The sequence below is a fragment of the Gobio gobio genome (genome assembly GCF_949357685.1).
Source record: "Gobio gobio genome assembly, chromosome: 15".
NCBI classification, from domain to species: domain Eukaryota; kingdom Metazoa; phylum Chordata; class Actinopteri; order Cypriniformes; family Gobionidae; genus Gobio; species Gobio gobio.
Genome location: NC_137108.1, coordinates 31,838,549 through 31,858,836, shown reverse-complemented (window position 1 = coordinate 31,858,836; position 20,288 = coordinate 31,838,549). Strand labels below are relative to the sequence as shown.

The following is a 20,288-nucleotide window of genomic DNA, read 5'->3' as shown; positions in this document are numbered from 1 at the left end:
GAACTTAATGATATGGGTATATTTTTGACAACAAGGCAGAAATAACAGGATGAGAGTTAGAAGGAGAGACAGAGAAAGAGTGCAGGTATTTGCCAGATGCTGGACTCAGGATGTCCTGGGCACAAGAGAAGACAAGAGGAAACAAAGGGGTAATTTCCTGTGCTGCCAACAAAATCTGTGTCAAAACTAAATTAAAGTTTTTCCATCTAAATCTTTCTTCCATTTGCATCGGATGTGCTTGTGTTAGAGGAGCCATGATTTAATGTACATTGTGTTTACAATTCATTGTCTGTAAGATAAATAACAATATCCGAGTCCTCAGGTCTACTGTCTCCTTCTTTCATTCAGCAGAACACCAGGGAGTTTACCAGAAACAAACAAAAGGAAACATCTTGAGAGAAAATACAGGTCTGTCATGCAGTGACCATTTCCCTTTGGTAGACGCAACACACTCTCTCTCTCATAATACAAATGCATATGGTCAAATATATCTCTTTCTGTCTCTTACATACATAAAAAAGACAGTGTGTCCTGACCTCATATTTTACCATGATGAATTTTCCGATTGGATCTCATGGGACAAACTTCAGCACAGTGCCAATATGCCTTTTCCATAATGCTAAAGCAAAAAGAAAAGATGAGGAGGGTTATTATTTTCCCCCTGTCGTCTACCTGATTTAAAATACAACTCTGAGATGGCAGGAGGACAGCAGTTTAATCCATCGGTTCAAATGTCAGTCCCAAATATGAAGGAGAGGATTTTTAGGTAACAATGACTTTGCTCCGACCGATATAATGAGAAACAATTACTTTGGAGCGACTGCAGATATAATGATTTAAGATTCTGAATCATAACAATAACAAGACAAGCTTTACTGCTGGTTGTCATGATCATTTTTCAAGAGTTCTCCACTTATACACTTGCATAAGATTTCCAGACACAGCTATGTTTTTATATTTCACCCTAGATGGGTTGTTTGTCTTTTCTTCCGTGCAAACAGTCCCTGCAAAACAACATCACTTTCCCCTCTCCTAATGACTACCAGCACTGCGGCTATGCTTCAAGCCTCTCCAAGACCGACTGACTTTCAGATCAGATCGGAGGAAAGATCAGAGATCTTCTCACTGTGGTGGTTCTGCAGTGAAAATAAACAGAGATGTGCAAACAAAACAAAACAAAAAAGCAAAACGAGTTAACACAAATGCTCCATCCATTAGAAAAATAACAACAATTGACATTTTTTTAGGTTCCAAAAGAAGGTTTTCGCAGTGATGACATTGAAGAACCATATTTGGTTCCCCAAAGAAACTTTCAGTAAACAGTTTTTTTCTTAGTGTAAAGAACATTTTGAAAATCTAAAGAACCTTTTTGTGTAATGAAGGATATTAAAGGTTCTTCAAGGAACCATCAATGCCAATAAAGAACCTTTATTTTTAAAAGTGTATTGTATAAAAAGACAGGAACAGCTTTTAGCAGAGCGCTGCAGATCCAAAGCCCTCCTCTGGCCTCTGCCTGCAAAAAGCATGAGTTAGAGAAGCTTATGTAAGCATGTGGTGGAAATATTATCCACCGTCTTCATCCGTTAACACGACACCCCCATCTCATCACCACTGACCTCCGTATGTTCTTTTCTCTGGGCTTTTTTATTTTGCCCTGAACTCATATAAAGTCACTTTAAATAAATTTTAGAGATTAAACTCAAATATTAAATTATCTTTTTTGAATGTTTACATATCCAATTCCTTTACAGAAAACTTTTTTAGTTTATTAGCTGCTAATTTATAATAAATTTCATGACATAAATTATCTAATAACACAAGCAGCTGTGAACTACTGAACTAAGAGACGTAATCTGAAGAATTTCAGTTAAAGAGTCAGTGCCAACCCAGTGCTCGTGACCCAACAGAGAAATCATATCAACAGCAGATGTTTTTTATGTATGCTGCTGTCAAGGTGAAAAGTTTCTCCTGTGGAAATCAATTAGAGTCTCTGCTCTCCAGATGTGGAACCATTGGCAGGTACTAGTGATTCTTCTTGCGCTCCTATTCATAATTCTGACCTGTTCTATGGGATATTGTGGTCTGGAACAAAAAGATGGTGAAACATGTAGTGGACACATTTTAACTGTCTGGAATTATCTAGAACCAAGGTCGAGGTCAACATCTCCTGTATTAATGTGCTTTTGGCCAATTACGCTTTTGCAATGCGGGGTGTTTCCTTGTATTTGCAAGCTATTAACACTCAAAAAGGATGCAATGCTGACGGATTAACCACAAGAGAAAAAAAAATCAAAACAAAAACATTATGACTCTGATATGACTCAGAGACACATAAAAGATAAAATGTTTAAGGCAGTGTGTCATTCAAGCATTGTCCTTCACATTACACAGCCATGATTCAGATATTTGTATTATGACAAGCACCAAGCTCAATTCATCAGCTCAAAATTCAGTCTCTAACTTCAAAATACATGCAGTGTTTAACAAATATATGCAGTTTTATTGTGCAAATTATGGATTTTTTTAAAAATTAACTTTTGAGGATTAAAACAAATGATGGATAAAGCACATTTAGTCTTTCTGCTCCAGATCACATCTGTCTCTGATTTGTTCTAAAGAACAGTCGATGGACATTTCAACAGACAAACTGCTCCATAACTATAAGAAAACCACAACTTTTCTGATTTATTTATTTTACAATAAAAACAATGTGTGAGCTAACGGAATCTACCAATTCGTTTATCCTGTTTGGAAGTGTGCATTTACAACAAACACTATTGACTATACAACTTTGATTTGTATGAATGTTATGGTTTGTTTAAACTGTATTCAATTGTAAAGTGAATTCAATTCAAGTGAAAAAGCAATCACAATCACATCAAAAACAGACTTCAAAAAGTAGGTCAGGGCAGAAGATGGAAACTTCAGGACAAAGATACGAAAAAAGTAGGCTTTGCAAAACTGATGAAAGCTCTTAAATTGCATTGCAGCTGTATTGTGAGTAGCGTAAACTTTCTTACCTTACTGGAGAAGTGGCATTGGACTTTATTAATCGAAGTTCTGGGGGGCTCGGTTCGGAAGACAATGAAGACTCACTCACACACGTAGGCCTACGTCCTTTTGTATACTTTATAAACCTGTAAATAAATGTTGAAGCTTAGTCTTTGTCCAAAGCGATCGCTAAACCTGTGTTCGCCTAACCATTAGCTGACTGTATCTCTATCATATGTGCTGGAGAGCGCGCGCTAGTGCTCGAGGAGTGGGCACGCGCTTACGCCTGCAATTGTGTCCCGACCCTCCCACTGTTTAGTTTTCGATCCTAAGTATAGTTTGTCGTCTGTTTAATAAATTGGTATAGAACTTCCCTCAAAAAGCCATTACAAAAAATTGCAATCTTAAGTAATGTATTAAATGGATGTACATTGACATATTTCATGTTCCATGACATTTCCATACAGTATGGCGTTATAGGCTAATACACTAACGCTTATAAAGCGGGGTTAACCCCTTGTGTTTTGTTGAGATGTACTCACTGTTTGTATGCTTTGGATCCCAGAGACCCCAATGATGTGTTAAAATGATGGGAGCAATTTAAGTAATGAATAGGCTATTTTTCTTTCAAATTCTTTTAATAGCCTACAGTAGGCTAGCCTTTCTTTGACCTAATAAAATTCAGTAGGCAAATATTATTGAAGGTTTCCCCCTCTATTTTACCTCATGCATTTTTCAAAAATGTGGCTAGTATTCATCATAATTGCTTCTGTTTGGGTTCAAAAAATGTTGAACAATACAATAAAATGAGAAACTGCCAGGAGTGTATTATAGTTATAATTGACTCAAAATGATTGTTTTAGTGTGGTCTGGAAAGTTAAATTATGAGCATAAATGGGGGTGTAAAATGGAAAATTCAGGATCTGGAACATCAACAAAACAGCCCTCTTTCTAAATTACTATTCAGAATGTCTGTTCAAAAATAGCTGGTCAAAAGAAGGCTAACAACTATGATTGGTAAGCCCCTGCACTGCATGGCTTTAATGATAAGTGACGCTCCAGGATGTATTTCCCCATCTGGAATTGTATTAGCAGATAGCATGTAATTTAGGAAATAATAGAGAATGAAGGAAAACAGAGTTTCCGTTTTACTAAGACACTCAGCAAAAGATAGGCTGAGTCAGGTTTGGCATCAGTTTATCATCTGAAGACAGGAACTTCACTTGCACATTGTAGGTCTTGAAATTCCCCAGGTGATCTGTTTCTTTTTACAACTTATTGTTGAAAATCTTTGAATAAGTATAGAATGTTTTTATATGTAAGATGTATTGCATTAATAAAGAGGTCTAATGCAACCCAAACATATTAGGCCTATGCTATTTTACAGCAGTTAATTACAGTTCTCAACAGTGATAGGCCAGTTTAGTGACCATTGCTGCAGGTTTCATCATTACACCAGTAGATGGGGACAAGTGACTGTTTGTCATTGACTGTGCCTAAATTACCCAGTATTGACTTTTGTTACATTAAAGCAATATACAGTCAGAACTAATTGAATATCAGAGTATATTTTATTCATAATAAAAGCATTCTTTCTCATGATATATCTTAAATATTATCTTGGTAACATTTTACAATAAGGTCTCATTTGTTAACATTAGTTAATGTATTAACTAACATTAACTAACAATGAGCAATTACATTTGTTAAATGTTTTTGTTAAAATTAGCATTAACAAAGACTAAAATGATCATTCTTAATACATGTTAACTAAGTTAACTAATGTTAATGAAACTTAGTTGTAAATCATTATATTATATTATATGAATTATATTATAATATATATTATACTATATCATATAATTTTATATTATATTTATAATATAATATTATATAATATAATTTTATATTATATTTATAATATAATATTATATAATATTATATTATATTATATTTTGTTATATTTATTATAATATATTATATTATATTATTTTATATTATATTATATTATATTATATTATATTATATTATATTATATTATATTATATTATATTATATTATATTATATTATATTATATTATATTATATTATTATATTATTATATTAATTATATTATATTATTATCAACTGCCAAGTCAACCCAAGTCAAAGAGCATCCTTTTGCCATCCTCTTCTAATATGATGCATCTAATGATGACCCCTAGTGCTAAAATAAATCACTGCATTTTTCCTTGTTTTTTGGGGGGTAAAATCTCAAAATATCCCATGTTTTTTTTTTTACTACATTAAACACTATAAAGGTATAAAATATCCAGATAGGTATATATAATATACAGAAATTACATGTAAACATAATTTTTTTTATTGGCAACACATTTTTTTTCTTTTTCTAATCATTACGTTTTTATTTACCAACAAGTACCGGTAGTTACAGAAAATTAATTAATTTCAATTTCTATATTTTAAAGTTACACCAAACAGACAAAACCCCAATCAATTCTGTAGGTTAGTAGGTTACGATACTGTATACTGTATTGCTGCCATCTTCTTCTATTAATGCAGTTAGTAAAATTTGCCTGGACTACATGATACTATCTATCCATCCATCCATCCATCCATCCATCCATCCGTCCATCCATCCATCCATCCATCCATCCATCCATCCATCCATCCATCCATCCATCCATCCATCCATCCATCCATCCATCCATCCATCCATCCATCCATCCATCCATCCATCCATCCATCCATCCATCCATCCATCTATCTAAAGGACAACACACATTATTAACAATGTTATATAAATGTGCCACAAAACATAGTGTCCCTGGGCTGTGTTAAAAAGCCAAAGGATAAAATTGTAACAACACATATAATATTACTCCAATAATTTTATCAGTGCGGTATTGTATACAAAAATAAAAATAAAAAAAACCTTTGTTGGTGCAATTTTGCTGGATTTTCTATTTGCTATAAATAAAAAGAAAAACCATGCAATTACAGTTTTTCTCAATCGCTTTGGTACATTTCTCGAATCATCCTCGACATTTGCAAAACAGTAAGTGCATTTCTCAAAACAATTCGTACAAATAGCAAAACGAAAACACCATGGATTACCTGCAAAAGCCAGTCTCTTGCTCAAAATCCTATATCTCAAAAGTAAATATCTGTGTCAATGAACATGTCAGTGCCATCAGAATGACAAGTCCTTGTGTCATTGTGTACGGATAAGACAGTCAAATTGCTAAGTAAAGTTGTCAATATAACAGTGTACTCTAGAGGGATGTTCTGATGTAAACTATTGCTAAAGTTTTGATGACAATTATTGAAACTTGTAGGTTACACCTTAGGCTTAGTGCATGTGGGAGTTTGATTGCAAGAGACTGGACAAGATTCACTTTGCACTTTTACTGTTTGTACTGTAATTTGTTGACAGACCATGTCATTGCGATACAGAAAGGAAAAGACAGCACTGCATACTACAAAGAAAAACAAAACAGAAAAAAACAAAAGTAGAAATGTGAACGTCTAATGGAAATGTAGAAATATGCTTGACATATTATGACAACTTGTTCAACCATTTTGCATGTAAAGACTAATGCCTAAATGTTGTGGGGGGTGAGACTCAACAGAGACCCATTATAATACATTTTGATCAACACGACATAAGCAAGTGATAATGTAGGAAACAGCAGAGAATTGTACATAATAATTTGCATGGATGTACCAAAGCATTTGCAACTTGTTCAAAGAAATGAGAAACTGCTTTTTTGATGTGCACAATTGACACAATGATGTGAAGATTGAACAGGTGGTTTTGAGAATTTCAATTCTGATCTGAGAAATGTACCAAAGTGACTGAGAAAAACTGCGTTAACCTGTGAATCTCTAAGTATATCCTATCTATTTATAAATATGTATTTGTATATATTATATATATATATATATATATATATATATATATATATATATATATATATATATATATATATATATATATATATATATATATATATATATATATATATATATATATATATATATATATAATAAACAAACTTTCCGATACACGTTTATTATTCGTATCGCTATTAGAGTTTTGTTATTATGTGTTTGTAGATTATAGTTCGTAGTACTAATGTGCTGCATTTATCAAACGCGTTATGCCAGAAGAACGGAGCGTTTGTGGGCTTCTAGGCGATCCATACAAACATCTGCTGCTACTCAGCAGCAGCACCTCACGCAGCGTGGCTAACTTTATCATTCACGCGTCTCATAGTCTCCGGCCATTGACACCAGTAAAAATGCGTTTACCGTGGTTTTTCATCTGTCTAGTAGTGACTGTGTGGTGTGCGGAGGGCAGCGATGTGCTCGAGCTCGGAGACTCTGACTTTGACCGGAGCGCAGCCTTGCACGAGACTCTGCTAGTGGAGTTCTTCGCACCTTGGTATGTCCCAGTCCCAGATATGTTATAATAATTGTATAAAAGTAGCCTATCATTTTAGCTACTGCCAGGTTGTAGTTTGGTTGCAATTAACAATCTGTACAGCGACAAGAGCTTAAGCTGGGGGTTTCTTAATGTTGTCTGGATTTGTGTAGGAGAGAGTGACAAGTGTTAGTTTTTCTCCATTGGTTTGGCTCATTTCTTGAAACAGAAATTACATTCTCAAAACAACATGGACAAATCTCCAAACCACTTGGCAATTGTTCACAACATAATAGCATTTCTCATTCATTTCATCAAATTGCAAATGTCTTAGTACATGTCTCAATGTCTCAGTAAATCTTTGCAAATGATTAAGTACAGGTAGCCTAACTTACATTTAGCACAATTTCCAAGTGAATAGATCTTGTTGATCTAAACTGATTGTTTGATTCTCAGTCTAATGGTCGTTCGCTCCAAAACGTATCAGCTTCATTTCATTGTACAAGTCATCACATGCACAATAGTCTGTTCAATTGTCAAAATTAGTCAAGAACAGAATACCATGAATACCATATATGAATCCCTTGGAACATTTGATACATTTATTACAGCAATTGACAGTCAGGTGAAACTAGAACTTGACTAATGAAGGAGGACTTTCACACATCTCAGATGACCAATCAAACAGTGTGTTTACAGGTGCTGTCCATGACTGTGAATGCTGCCAAACATATATGTAAAGAGCTTGACCATGCAGGAGCAGAACAATTTCTGAACATAGAGGCACCTGGCCAAGTAAATAAACAAGGTCAACTGCCTGCTTGTGGAAGAGGAAGAGTGAGGATGAGTGGGAGCCCGTGGAGGAAGAGGGGAAGGGGGGATGAGAGGGGAAGAGGAGGCTAGGAAGAGGTAGACCTGGAGTAGGATGTGTCCAAATAAGACGGGGACCAAATTTATCAGATTCGATTCTACTGAGTACCCATGGGTTGAAATTGAGAGAGGCTGGACAGAGACTTCAGCCCAACCTCAGCAGATATAAAAAACAAACCTTTGAAAATGCATGAATGAATCGAATGATTTTACAAACGTGGAGAGAAATAAATACTTTCATCAATATGCAGTACTGGGGCCCGTTCTTCGTACCTCGCTTAATACATCTAAGATGATTTGACAGATCCCAGATCTTTTAATCGTGATAACTGATCTCTGGCTAATTTGGTTCTTCAAACGAATTTGCGGATTGGATTAAAATATCTGGATTAAAAGATCTAAGATTACTGAGCGTTCTTTTTTCCCCTGAAGAGGGCAGATGCATCGATACTCGAAACCACGATCAGCAATGCAGCGATTGGCTGGCGTCAAGACAGCAACGTAATGACATCATATCATTAAAAAGCCACCTGGCAAAAAACTTGACAAATTACACAAAAAACCCCCACTAATTTCTGAACCTTTATAAGGAAACAGCCAAACGACCAAACCAACATAAAAGTTATAATAGATAAATGATAAATGTTTTTTTTTATTTATTTAAACATGATTACCAATTATTTATATTCACGATTTTATACAGTATTTGTACACCCTTTACATTTTTATTTCAATGTTGTAATTTAATTTTTAATTTAATTTGAAGCAGATTTGTAACGTGACAGTTTCTTATGGGTCAAGATAAAATTATCCTCTCTTGCGCTGCATCAAGCCACTCCCATAATATCCGTGATCACTTAATGCACGGCTCAGAGTAACTGTACAACATGTGTGTAAACTAATAAAAACAAAATTATATAAAGTAATTATTCCATCACAAATAAATCGCTCAGTCAAGTGGCTGTGTCTATAGTATTATACACATTGTACATTCTCATATACATATACAATATAACATTTTTATATTATTATTTAAAATTATTATTATTGCCCCTGGTTCAGTAATGCACTCTTGTAATAAAGTAGCAGTGGCTGGGACAGATTTTAAGTATCACCTCAAGATGCAATCTAATCCTGTTTACATGAAATAAGCCTGCTCCCGAGCAGGTTTAAGCTTACGGACCTGTTACTATGACAGCAAGTCCAGGATGAGCTTCGAAGAACCAAACAATCCAAGATCATGCCAAATCGTCAACAATCAAATCCAGCTAACTGAGTTAGCGAGGTACGAAGAACGGGCCCCAGGTCTTGTGTGTACTGTTTGGTCAATATATTTATATACTTTACTCTAACAATATCTCTGAAAAAAAAATCAAACCCAGATTATATCATTAGAAAAGTAGAAATTTTACAAGTGTTTACAGTAAGATTGAGAACAGCAGCGTGTGGATGGCCAGGAGGGTGAGGACGGTAATTTTCCTAGTTTTTTTGTTTGTGTGTTTATATTACAGTATATTATGCTGTATACATTTTCTTTTTACTCTGATGTATGGAAGTTACTTTATGTGTGTGAATGATAATGGTTACAATTTCCTTGGCAGTATGAGTGCAATGTATGATGTCAAACCTTGGAGGCTACTCTTACCCTAAAATCCTATTTATTTTTTTCAGTTTTATACACAATTGTATTCTGTTAGCTAGACAAAAAACATTGTCAATGAAGGGCTGGGCTAAGACTGAAAGGTAGACATGAGGGATATTTCAATGGTCCTCTGCCATAGTGACAAAACATCTTGACAACGTTTTGACTTGCAGTGCTTACACAATGCCAAAGGGACGAAGCATTTTGATGGCACTGACTGTTTAAATGAGAAGGAAATTTAGTTTTGACACACGAGTGAACTGTTTTGGGAGAGGTATGAGCTCTTGCAGGTGAACCATGGTGTTGTGCCGAACCACCCACGTTATTTTGGCAAAAGCACCAAGAGTGTTGAGAACGTCCGGTCTGTTTCAAGAAATGAGCCAAAGCAATTGAGTAGGATCTTTACCATTTTCGTGGCACTGACTATTTATATGGGAAAGGAATTTAGTTCTGAAGCATGAGTGAACAGTTTTGGGAGAGATATTAGCTTTTGCAAGTGAGCTATAGTGTTGTGCTGAACTGTAAGACTGTTTTGCCAAATGATCTTACAATTTTGAGAATGTAATTTCTGTTTCAAGAAATGAGCCAAACCAATGGAGAAAAACTGTAATGCATGAATCTAAATTATGATTTATGGAGGTGCATTAAGCTAAATTATGATGCACATTCACGATTCTCTGTTTTAAATAATAATGAATGCCTTTAGATCAATTTTAACCTGAAACTGTCAGTTAAAATAGGACATAATGCATCATTAACATCCCTCGTATGATGTTACCCCAGGTGTGGTCATTGTCAGCGTCTCGCTCCAGAATATGAGGCTGCTGCCACAAAGCTGAAAGGGACACTGTCTCTGGCAAAGGTGAGGAGTGATGGACCCGTCGGTTCCTGTTACCTAGCTCAAGCCTCAGCCTCCTTTATGCTACACAGCTGACTCGGTCTGTAACGTTATGTTTTTATATATATTCTATGGTGAATGTGTCTCTTTCCTGTTCTTTGATCAGGTTGACTGCACTGTGAACACAGAGATCTGTGAACGTTTTGGAGTGAATGGATACCCCACCCTTAAAATCTTCCGCAACGGAGAAGAAGCTGAATCTTATGATGGACCCAGAACAGCAGGTTGATACTTTGTTTCCATCAATACAGTAATGTTCAAAAGTTTGGGGCTGGTAAGATTTTTTACAAATGTTTTAAGAGGTCTCTAATGCTCAACAAGGCTGCAATTATTTGGTCAAAAATACAGTAAAACCATAATATTGTGAAATATTATTACAATTTTAAATAACTGATTTCTATTTGAATATATTTTAAAATAATTTATTCCTGTGATAGCAAAGCTGAATTCAGAAAGCATTTGGTCGTTGTTGAATAGCTGCCTGTGCTGCCTAATATTTTAGTGTAAACCATGATGTATTTGTTTTTCAGGATTCTTTGATGAATAGACAGTTCAAAAGGACATACTTTATTTGAAATAATATAAATCTATTGTAACATTATAAATGCCTTAACTGTCACTATTGAACAATTCATCCTTGTACCTAGAGTAGTATAGCATCCTTCATATCTCAAGAGTAGGGTTGGGTACCGAAACCCGGTGCCAATATGGCACCGGTACCTTTATGACCGGTATGTACCAGACCGAATCAGAACGCAGATTTCGGTGCCTCATTTCGGTGCCACTTAAAATCAAACGTGCTTTCGCGCTTTGGCCGGCGCTGAGCCAGAGACAGACACGCTCAGCGCTCGTCACATATCACAACTATTCAGTGTTTTCATCCACATCATGTTTATTTTAGGTTTCAGACATTTAAATGCTCATAAGTACTAGCAAAAAATACACAATGATGTCTATGGAAGCGGCAAAAACAATCCTTTCAGACAGTTAAGATTGACTAAGTGTTTTATTCACATCAGATACTCGTTATATAGTGACTATACAGTTTACTCTATTCTTCTCCCAGTTCAGCACGTCACTTACTTTCATGTATTTCGTGAGATGAAGATACATGTATGTGATGTAAATCCGACAGATCCGATTCTCTGAGGCGCAAACTAACGTGGCGCCGCCCATCGCGCAGTATAGATCAACTAACACACATTTACTCACACACATATTTGAAAATCAGAATATCAGATAGTTCATGACATAGTTAGAAAGTTTGTGAATATTTTGATTAAAAAAGAAAAAGCGAAATAAACCCGATACAGCTGAGTGAGCTGTCATACAGCGCTATTGTAGCAGCTGTGTGCCATGTGAGAAGCATGACGCGTCTCCATGGAAACAATAAGGTGATGCGCTCTAAAATATTTAGCCAGAGAATATGGTCATATTTCTGCAAAATAAAGCTAAAGCTTGAAGCTGGTTTGTAGCATACCAAGAATACAGACTACTGCTGTTATTACTGTATTTAGAGTTAAATTAGGCCTATTGTAGTTGGGTTAGGTGGCTTTAGTTTTACTGTGAATTTGTTATGTAAATTGTGTTTTGTATTTATTTATATTTACATATTTAAGTATACTTTAAACTTGTAAGAAATTGTTCAATTTAAATAATAATAAAAAAAAATCAATAAAAAGCCATTCTTTAATCTCATCCACTTCGTTTTGTGGATCTTTTTTTAAAGTATCGGTTCAGGCACCGTTTAGGCACCGGTACCGTTTTAAAAGTATCGGTTTGGCACCGGTATCGGAAAAAACCCAAACGATACCCAACCCTACTCAAGAGTCTTTAGTTTTATCAGATATATAATAGACAGATATGCTGTACCGATTCTTTCCAAAAACAGCCGAGCTTGTGGAGGCGTGCAGTGGGCGGAGCTAATGAGTCATGAACACACACACACACACAGACACCATCGCATTATGCCTGGATAACTTTTGATTCATTATACGTTCGTGTTGTTTACATTATAATGCACTTATGCCAATTGCCAACAAAACAGACATTTGATGCAGTTTCACTTCCTGCCTGCGGTTTCGACTCATGACCGGGATCTTTTATTGCTGGGACCGATCTATCTTTCAGTTTAAAATTATCTGCAAATCCAGCATCAGCTGGGCCTTGTTTAGAAAACATTTGTCACTGAAATGACGGGAACACACAAACTCTGTTGCTGCTCCGGAAAAACAAACTGTGTACTGTTCCCTTAGAGGGATTAGTTCACTTTTAAATAAACTTTTGCTGATAATTTACTCACCCCCATGTCATCCAAGATGTCCATGTCTTTCTTTCTGTAGTCGAAAAAAAATAAAGGTTTTGGATGAAAACAGTCCAGGGTTTTTTCAGTACAGCTTCAAAGGGCTTTAAACGATACCAAATGATGAATAAGGGTGTTATCTAGTGAAATGATCAGTTTCTGTGAGAAACCGAGCAGTATTTATGCTATTATTTTACCTCTTTTCAGACGAACGTGATCATCTCTGAGCTGAGCCATTACTTCCGCTAAGTGAGGTCAAAATATGAGTGTGGTCATAGATATATCGATCGTAGATGCCTAATTCTATTGATCCGTACAAGCGCTAATGAGGTATCTACGTATACATCTTTGACCACGCTCGTATTTTGACCTCACTTAGCGGAAGTTATGGTGGAGCTCAGAGATTATCACATTCATCTGATAAGAGGCAAAATAATAGCATAAATACTGTTCGGTTTCTCACAGAAACTGATCGTTTCACTTGATCAGACCCTTATTCATCATCTGGTATCGTCTGGTAACATTTGGTATCGTTTAAAGCCCTTTGAAGCTGCACTGAAACTGTAATTTGGACCTTGTACCGTTTGGGGCCCATTGAAGTCCATTATATGGAGAAAAACCCTGGACTTTTTTCATCCAAAACCTTAATTTCTTTTCGACTGCAGAAAGAAAGACATGGACATCTTGGATGACATGGGGGTGAGTAAATTATCAGCAAAAGTTTATTTAAAAGTGAACTTATCCTTTTAACGATTCTTTGGGAAGCTGAACTAGGTTATCTTTCCCTCTTAACCTAAAACGCACTTCTTTGGTGACATTGATGATTTTGTGGTCTAAAAACAAAAGGAAAGCACTGCCAATGGCTTCCGTAACCCAATCAAAGCTTGTCGATGGGCGTGCTCTCGCTCTGGTTGATGTGCGCATGTGCTCATTCGGGAGAAGCGCCATATAAGGCATTCCGCCTATTATGACGTCATACAGGGCCAGTCTAAAAAAAAAAAACTTAAAAATAAAGGTTCCGAAACATATGAGAATCCTGAAGGAGTGTATTTGCAACAGAAATACTCCATCTTACGTCCAACTAATTTTTTGGAAGCTTTGGCCATGTTCAGCATGAGAATCCAACTCTCTAACAGTGTAAATAAGTCAGAATGCATGAAATAGCATTATATATCCCCTTTAAAAAAAATCGTACTCACCCCAAACTTTTGAACGGTATTGTATGTTTTATTTTTTCATGGTTCCCTTTTTTGGCTGTAACTATTGTAGTTACGTGCATACTTATCTTGATCTGAAATAGATGGCATTGTGAGCTACATGAAAAAGCAAGCAGGCCCAAGTTCTGTAGCTCTGCACAGTGAGGCAGATTTGGATTCTTTTGTCGACAACTACGAGGCCAGTGTGGTGGGTGAGTTGAGTTTGTAATACCTGTCAAAACATCTTAAATCGCTCCTGCAGCAGAAGGTCAAAACCAAATCAGATTTGACTTCTGCATTCATCTTTTGGAACTGAAAGATGCTGAAGTTCTCTTTCTTCTCTTGCCCTCTTGTCTCTTTTTTCATCTCAGGCTTTTTCTCTGGGGAAGATAGTGCACAGCTTGCAGAGTTTCTGAAGGTCTCCAGTGCCCTGAGGGACAGCTATCGATTTGCTCATTCCACTGATGTGGGAACAGGCCTGAAAAATGGGGTAGATGAAGAGTATGTATGACATAGAGCATGAAGGAAACATCCATTTGTGAAACTGAGCAAACTATGATCAGTATTTCATGTTAAAGTATGTCCTCGATGTCCCCTTTTCCACTTGTTGAAATAGATAGAGCTAACCAAATATTTCTAGTGTTGGGTCCAAGTCCACCTTTGTCGAGTTTGAGTCAAGACCAAGTCTTAAAGAATCAAGTCTGAGTCCAAAAGGGGCCGAGTTTGGACTCAAGTCTGATTTCTGTCTGCCGCTTTAAGTGTATGCACACAAAAATCCGATATATATTTATCGTCATATCGCCCAGCCCTATGTTATTTGGATTTAAGTTGGTATTAAAAGTTATAATAAGCAACTTACATTTCTCTAGGTTTTCTTTGAACATGTCGGTAGAAAGTCATGCCAGACACTTGTGCGATTCATTTAAATACTCTCCTCCCATAAATTTTGCACCTGAAAGGGAAACTCCTACAAATACATATGCAATAAGGTCAGCCGCAAAAATAACTCTGTCCACGCCTTTTTTTCGGTGCTAATTTATCACTGCGCGTCTTTAGTAAATCCTGACAGTAGTTTTTTAATCCCAAAAGAGGGTTTGCCCGGTAACACTTAAGGATAATGGTCATTAGTTAACATTAGTTAATGTATTAACTAACATGAACTAACCATGAGCAGTACATTTGTTACAGTATTTGTTCTTCTTTGTTAACGTTAGTTAATATAAATCCAGCTGCTCATGGTTTGTTCATGTTAGTTCACAATGCATTAACTAATGTTAGCAATATTTTAATAATGCATTAGTAAATGTTGAAATTAACATTAACAAAGATTAATAAACGCTTTATAAGTGCTGTTCATTATTAGTTCATGTTAACTAATGTAGTTAGCTAATGTTAACTAATGACCATTGTTCTAAAGTGTTACCGTTTGCCCTGGCGCAACCTGTTAGTAAATCTGGCTCTATGTCTAAGAAATCATTTGAAATGGCATGCATCTATATAATTTTAGGGAAAATGAACAGAAAATGAACAACCCATTACTTGTAATGCAGCTCCTGTTTGTTTGTTGTTCAAATTGTTGTATGATTCTGTGTCTCTTTTGCATTGCAGGTGTGTTCTGCTGTTCCGTCCCCCTCGCTTAAACAGCAAGTTTGAAGACAATGTGGTGAAATACACAGAATCCATTGCGATTTCCTCTCTCCGTACATTCATTAGAGACAATGTGTACGTTTCTTTTATGCTTTTGTATTTTTTTGGTGATCAAACAGTCAAACAGTTGCAACCGTGATTTGTTTGCCCATATGTTCCTATTTCTGATTTTGTCATTTTCCTTTTGCCCTGCTTTTAGATTTGGTTTATGTCCACATCTAACCACAGAAAATAAGGAGAGTCTGAGAGGAAGTGACCTACTTACAGCGTATTATAATGTAGATTACGTACGAAATCTCAAAGGCACAAACTACTGGAGGAACAGGTGAGTGCCCAATTATTAGAATATCAGTGCATTCTTTCTCTATAATCTTTTTATTTTTCTGTGTCTCTCAGAGTAATGAAGGTGGCGACACAGTTCCAGGATCGAGGTCTGAGTTTTGCAGTGGCAGATCGACAGGACTTCCAGGATGAGCTTGAGGAGGAGTTTGGTGTGGGTTCGAATGAGGGAGGAGACATTCCCCTCGTCACCATCCGGACCAGAGCGGGACACAAGTACTCCATGCAGGAAGAGTTCACGTGAGTCTTGCAACACACTAGCCTCCACATAGTGCTTTACTGATTGCATCCAGTAGGACACAATCAATATATTGTAGAGAAATCTATTGGTTTTAAAAAGGTTTTAGATCTTTGGTATTTGTTTGGTTCTGTAGGCGAGACGGCAAATCCCTGGAGAGGTTCCTGGAGGATTACTTTGCTAAAATATTGAAACGATATGTGAAGTCTGAACCTGTTCCAGAGTTCAACGATGACCCTGTCAAGGTACATATACCCCCACAACAGTGTTTTTGTCTTTAATGTTTTCTGGTATACATCACATATGTGGTTCCACAGGTCGTGGTTGCTGACACATTTGATGAGATTGTGAATGATCCAGAAAAGGATGTGTTGGTTGAATTTTACGCTCCCTGGTGTGGCCATTGCAAGAACCTGGAGCCCAAATACAAGGAGCTTGGAGAAAAGGTTTTTAACACAATTTGTATACAGTGGTGGCCAAAATTATTAGAACACCTGACAGATCTGAAAATATTGACCTTTTTTTGCCTCCAAAACGTGATTCAATTTCATAATGTTCATGAAACATGCAGATGGTTGCTCTGACCATCAAATATCAGATGAAGTGAGTCGTACTGTTTTTATCCACTTTTAACTTTAATATTTGGTATGTCCCCCTTTTGCAGCAGTTACAGCGGCACATCTCTCTGGCATAGTGTCAATATATTTCCTCTGAGAACTTCAACACTAATGTTATCCCATGTCTTCTGCAACTGAAGCCAAAGGCTTTCTTTTGAATGTACAATAGATCTGTCCAGTTTATTTTCCAACTCACCCCAAAGGTGCTTGATGGGGTTGAGGACCGGACTTTAAGGGGGCCAGTCCATAATTTTCAATGTTCCAGCAGATCCCTTCCATCTCAGGTAGTTCCGAAAAGAATGTTTCGGGTCATTGTCCTCTTGGAAAATAAATCCAGGCCCAATAAGAAGACTCCCAAATGCCAAGTGTTCTAATAATTTTAGAATTTTTTCAATTTTGGCCACCACTGTACATTATAAATAATTTTATCAGGCATACACTACCATTCAAAAGTTTGGGTTGGTAAGATTATTTTATGTTTTTGAAAGCTGTCTAATAAGGGCCGTTCACACCAAGAACGTTAACTATAAAGATAACCATATTAGTGTCCACACTGGTTGCTGATCATGGCCTATAGACATAATAAGAAATCTTTGAAGTCCACTTTTATGCTCTTTTTTCCAACAGTTAAAATTACAAATACATGCATACTCAGAGTCCGAGAGCACTCCACATGATATATTTGATCATACCATCGGAATGCTCAATTTATTGAGTGAATGCATATTTTAAACAGCTTATTGAAAACGAATAAGCTGTTCAAAACAAAGACAAAAGAACTGATAAAAAAATAGGCTGTTATGTAGGAGCAATAGCCTTGTGGGCAGCACTGTCATATGCCATAGCTGTGCACAAGGAAGTCATTCAACCCCTAGTCCACACCTGCAAATGATTTTGTTCTGTTTATTCTAAGTGCGTGCAGCAGTTTTGTCATCTGCTCACGCTCTTTAAAGCAGTATGAATCCTGATTGGCTGTCAATGTTTTTAACGTTCATCAGCTGAAAAAAATCCTTCTGAAAGTGATTCCAACAATATAGTTTCAGTGTGCCATTATAGTTGTGGTGTGGACTCTGTTATTCTTTTATATTTAGAATGATTTTTAGAACTACATCTTTAATTTTTATAGCCATTGTTCTTAGTGTGAATGTACCTTTATACTCACCTCACTGCATTTTTGATCGAAAATACAGTAAAACAGTAATGTTGTGAAATATTATTACAATAACTATAATCAACAGCCATTAATCTAGTCTTCAGTATTACATGACCCTTCAGAAATCATTCTAGTATGCTGATTTGATACTCAAGAAACATTTCTTGTTGTTATCAATGTTAAAAACAGATGCTTAATATATTTTGTGCTGTTCAAAAAACAGCATTCATTTGAAATCGAAATCTTGTAACATTAAAAATGTCTTAACACTTTACTCAATTGAATGCATTAGCCTTGTTGAATGAAAAGTTTTCGTTTCTTAAAAAAAAATCTTACTGACCTTAAACTATTGAACTGTAGTACCAGTAAAGAAATAAAGCCACCGTGGACCTCATGCTCATTATCTGGATTTTGTGTGTGTGTGTCTTAGCTCTCTGGTGACCCCAACATTGCCATTGCTAAAATGGACGCCACAGCTAATGATGTGCCTCCAAATTATGATGTCCAAGGGTAACATTCTGTCTCCGATCTATTCATAGTCCATTACAACAGACATTCAGTGATATTCAGCTGTTTTTGTTCTTGTGTCATCACCTATTTTGTCTAAACTGCAGATTTCCAACCATCTACTTTGTGCCCTCTGGACAAAAAGACCAGCCACGGCGATATGAGGTTAATATAATCATACACAAACACACAGTTTGCAGAACAACTTACTACAATGTTGCTTAAGCATTTCTGTCCTGCAGGGTGGTCGTGAGGTTAGTGACTTCATCACCTACCTGAAGAAGGAGGCCACAAATCCGCTCATCTTAGACGAAACAAGAGATGAACTGTAAACAGGCATAAAGATGCTGAATTTAGCAGGTGGAGAAATGCACAGACCAGATGTGTGTCACGCAGCTATTCATCACATCCATTGGGATCATCAAAGCACATGATACAATTCATCACTTGTAAAATGTTAGTCAATACACAACTGGACACATAAGGAATGTAGTTTACAATATTTATAGTAAAAATACTGTTTTTACATCAGTTATTTAACAATCTGTTGCCAGGTTGCCCTAGTTTTCTTTTATTCTCTCTTTTTTTTTTTATAACAAAATGCACTGCATATGTAAAATATGCTATCCTGTCTCTTTATTTAAAGAGAGACTGTTTATAGGTCACTTAGTTAAGAGGATTCACTGCTCGCTGGCTTGTTTAGTTTACAAAATGTTGAAATTTGTTTCTGTGTTTGTACTTTATTTACACAATCTCTTCATAGTCCATTCAGATATTACTATAAAACTTTGTTTCAAGTCTATAGGATGTGTTAGAGACTCTGTAAGCAGTTGACGACTGTGCAGTAACAGTCTGTGAAAAGAGTTGGGGTGCCTCTACTACCTCCTCATTGTCTGTATTATCAAATTAAACTTCTATAAGGGCTAATCTTGGATCGTATCCTCCATCCACACATGTGAGGACATGAGATGTTATTAACTGCTCCCAGGCTAGTAATCTTTTAGAAGTTTGACACTTATTTCACTTATGTTATCACAAAGGGGAATGTTTTGTGTATGCAGTACACAATTACACAATAAAGAAATGGACAGACTCCTTACTCTGTGTGTATTATAGCATATTTCTGTTATATTTTACATGTTTTACAGTACTGTTCAAAACGTTACACAGCAAGATGAGCATTTTTGTTTGTACATTTTATGATCCAAAAACAGTTAATAATTAAAAAAACGTAAAAAAAGCTTTAAGCATAAATATAGACAAATATTTTTTAATTTGTAAATCAATAAAAGGTAATACTTCTACTTAAAACAATTTACTATATCAAAAGTGAAATCATATTTATTAGTTTATATTTTATTACGTTATTTTTTTTAATGTTACCTTATAAAAGTTGGTTAAATCACCTCTAACCATTTAATAGTGTTTACTGTAATATTTTGGGCATTCTTTTCCCATGTAT

The 20,288-nt window shown here is 36.0% G+C and overlaps 2 protein-coding genes across 2 annotated transcripts in view; one reads left to right on the top strand and one right to left on the bottom strand.

Annotated features, from left to right (window-relative positions):
• pear1 (platelet endothelial aggregation receptor 1) overlaps positions 1-3,279 on the bottom strand; it is a 52,970-nt gene extending 49,691 nt beyond the window's left edge. The window contains exon 1 of the mRNA XM_079837112.1: positions 3,021-3,279. The gene's annotated coding sequence lies outside the window, so the exon portion shown is untranslated. The remainder of the gene's footprint in view (positions 1-3,020) is intronic.
• A 3,894-nt stretch (positions 3,280-7,173) lies between these two features.
• pdia7 (protein disulfide isomerase family A, member 7) lies at positions 7,174-19,925 on the top strand. The gene is made up of 13 exons (XM_079837115.1): positions 7,174-7,438; positions 10,713-10,791; positions 10,934-11,051; positions 14,430-14,537; positions 14,697-14,826; positions 15,934-16,047; positions 16,172-16,297; positions 16,369-16,551; positions 16,686-16,794; positions 16,867-16,995; positions 18,750-18,829; positions 18,934-18,991; positions 19,069-19,925. Exons 1-13 carry the CDS (start codon positions 7,296-7,298, stop codon positions 19,156-19,158), a joined length of 1,467 nt encoding a protein of 488 aa, XP_079693241.1. The 5' UTR covers positions 7,174-7,295; the 3' UTR covers positions 19,159-19,925.
• Positions 19,926-20,288: the final 363 nt, after the last annotated feature.

Bases quoted from the DNA above. Each gene is read 5' to 3' on its own strand.
- pdia7 (XM_079837115.1), top strand. From the start codon at position 7,296: ATGCGTTTACCGTGGTTTTTCATCTGTCTAGTAGTGACTGTGTGGTGT. The intron at 11,052-14,429 runs GTTGATACTTTG...GATCTGAAATAG, and splicing joins TGATGGACCCAGAACAGCAG to ATGGCATTGTGAGCTACATG. The intron at 16,795-16,866 runs GTACATATACCC...GTGGTTCCACAG, and splicing joins TCAACGATGACCCTGTCAAG to GTCGTGGTTGCTGACACATT.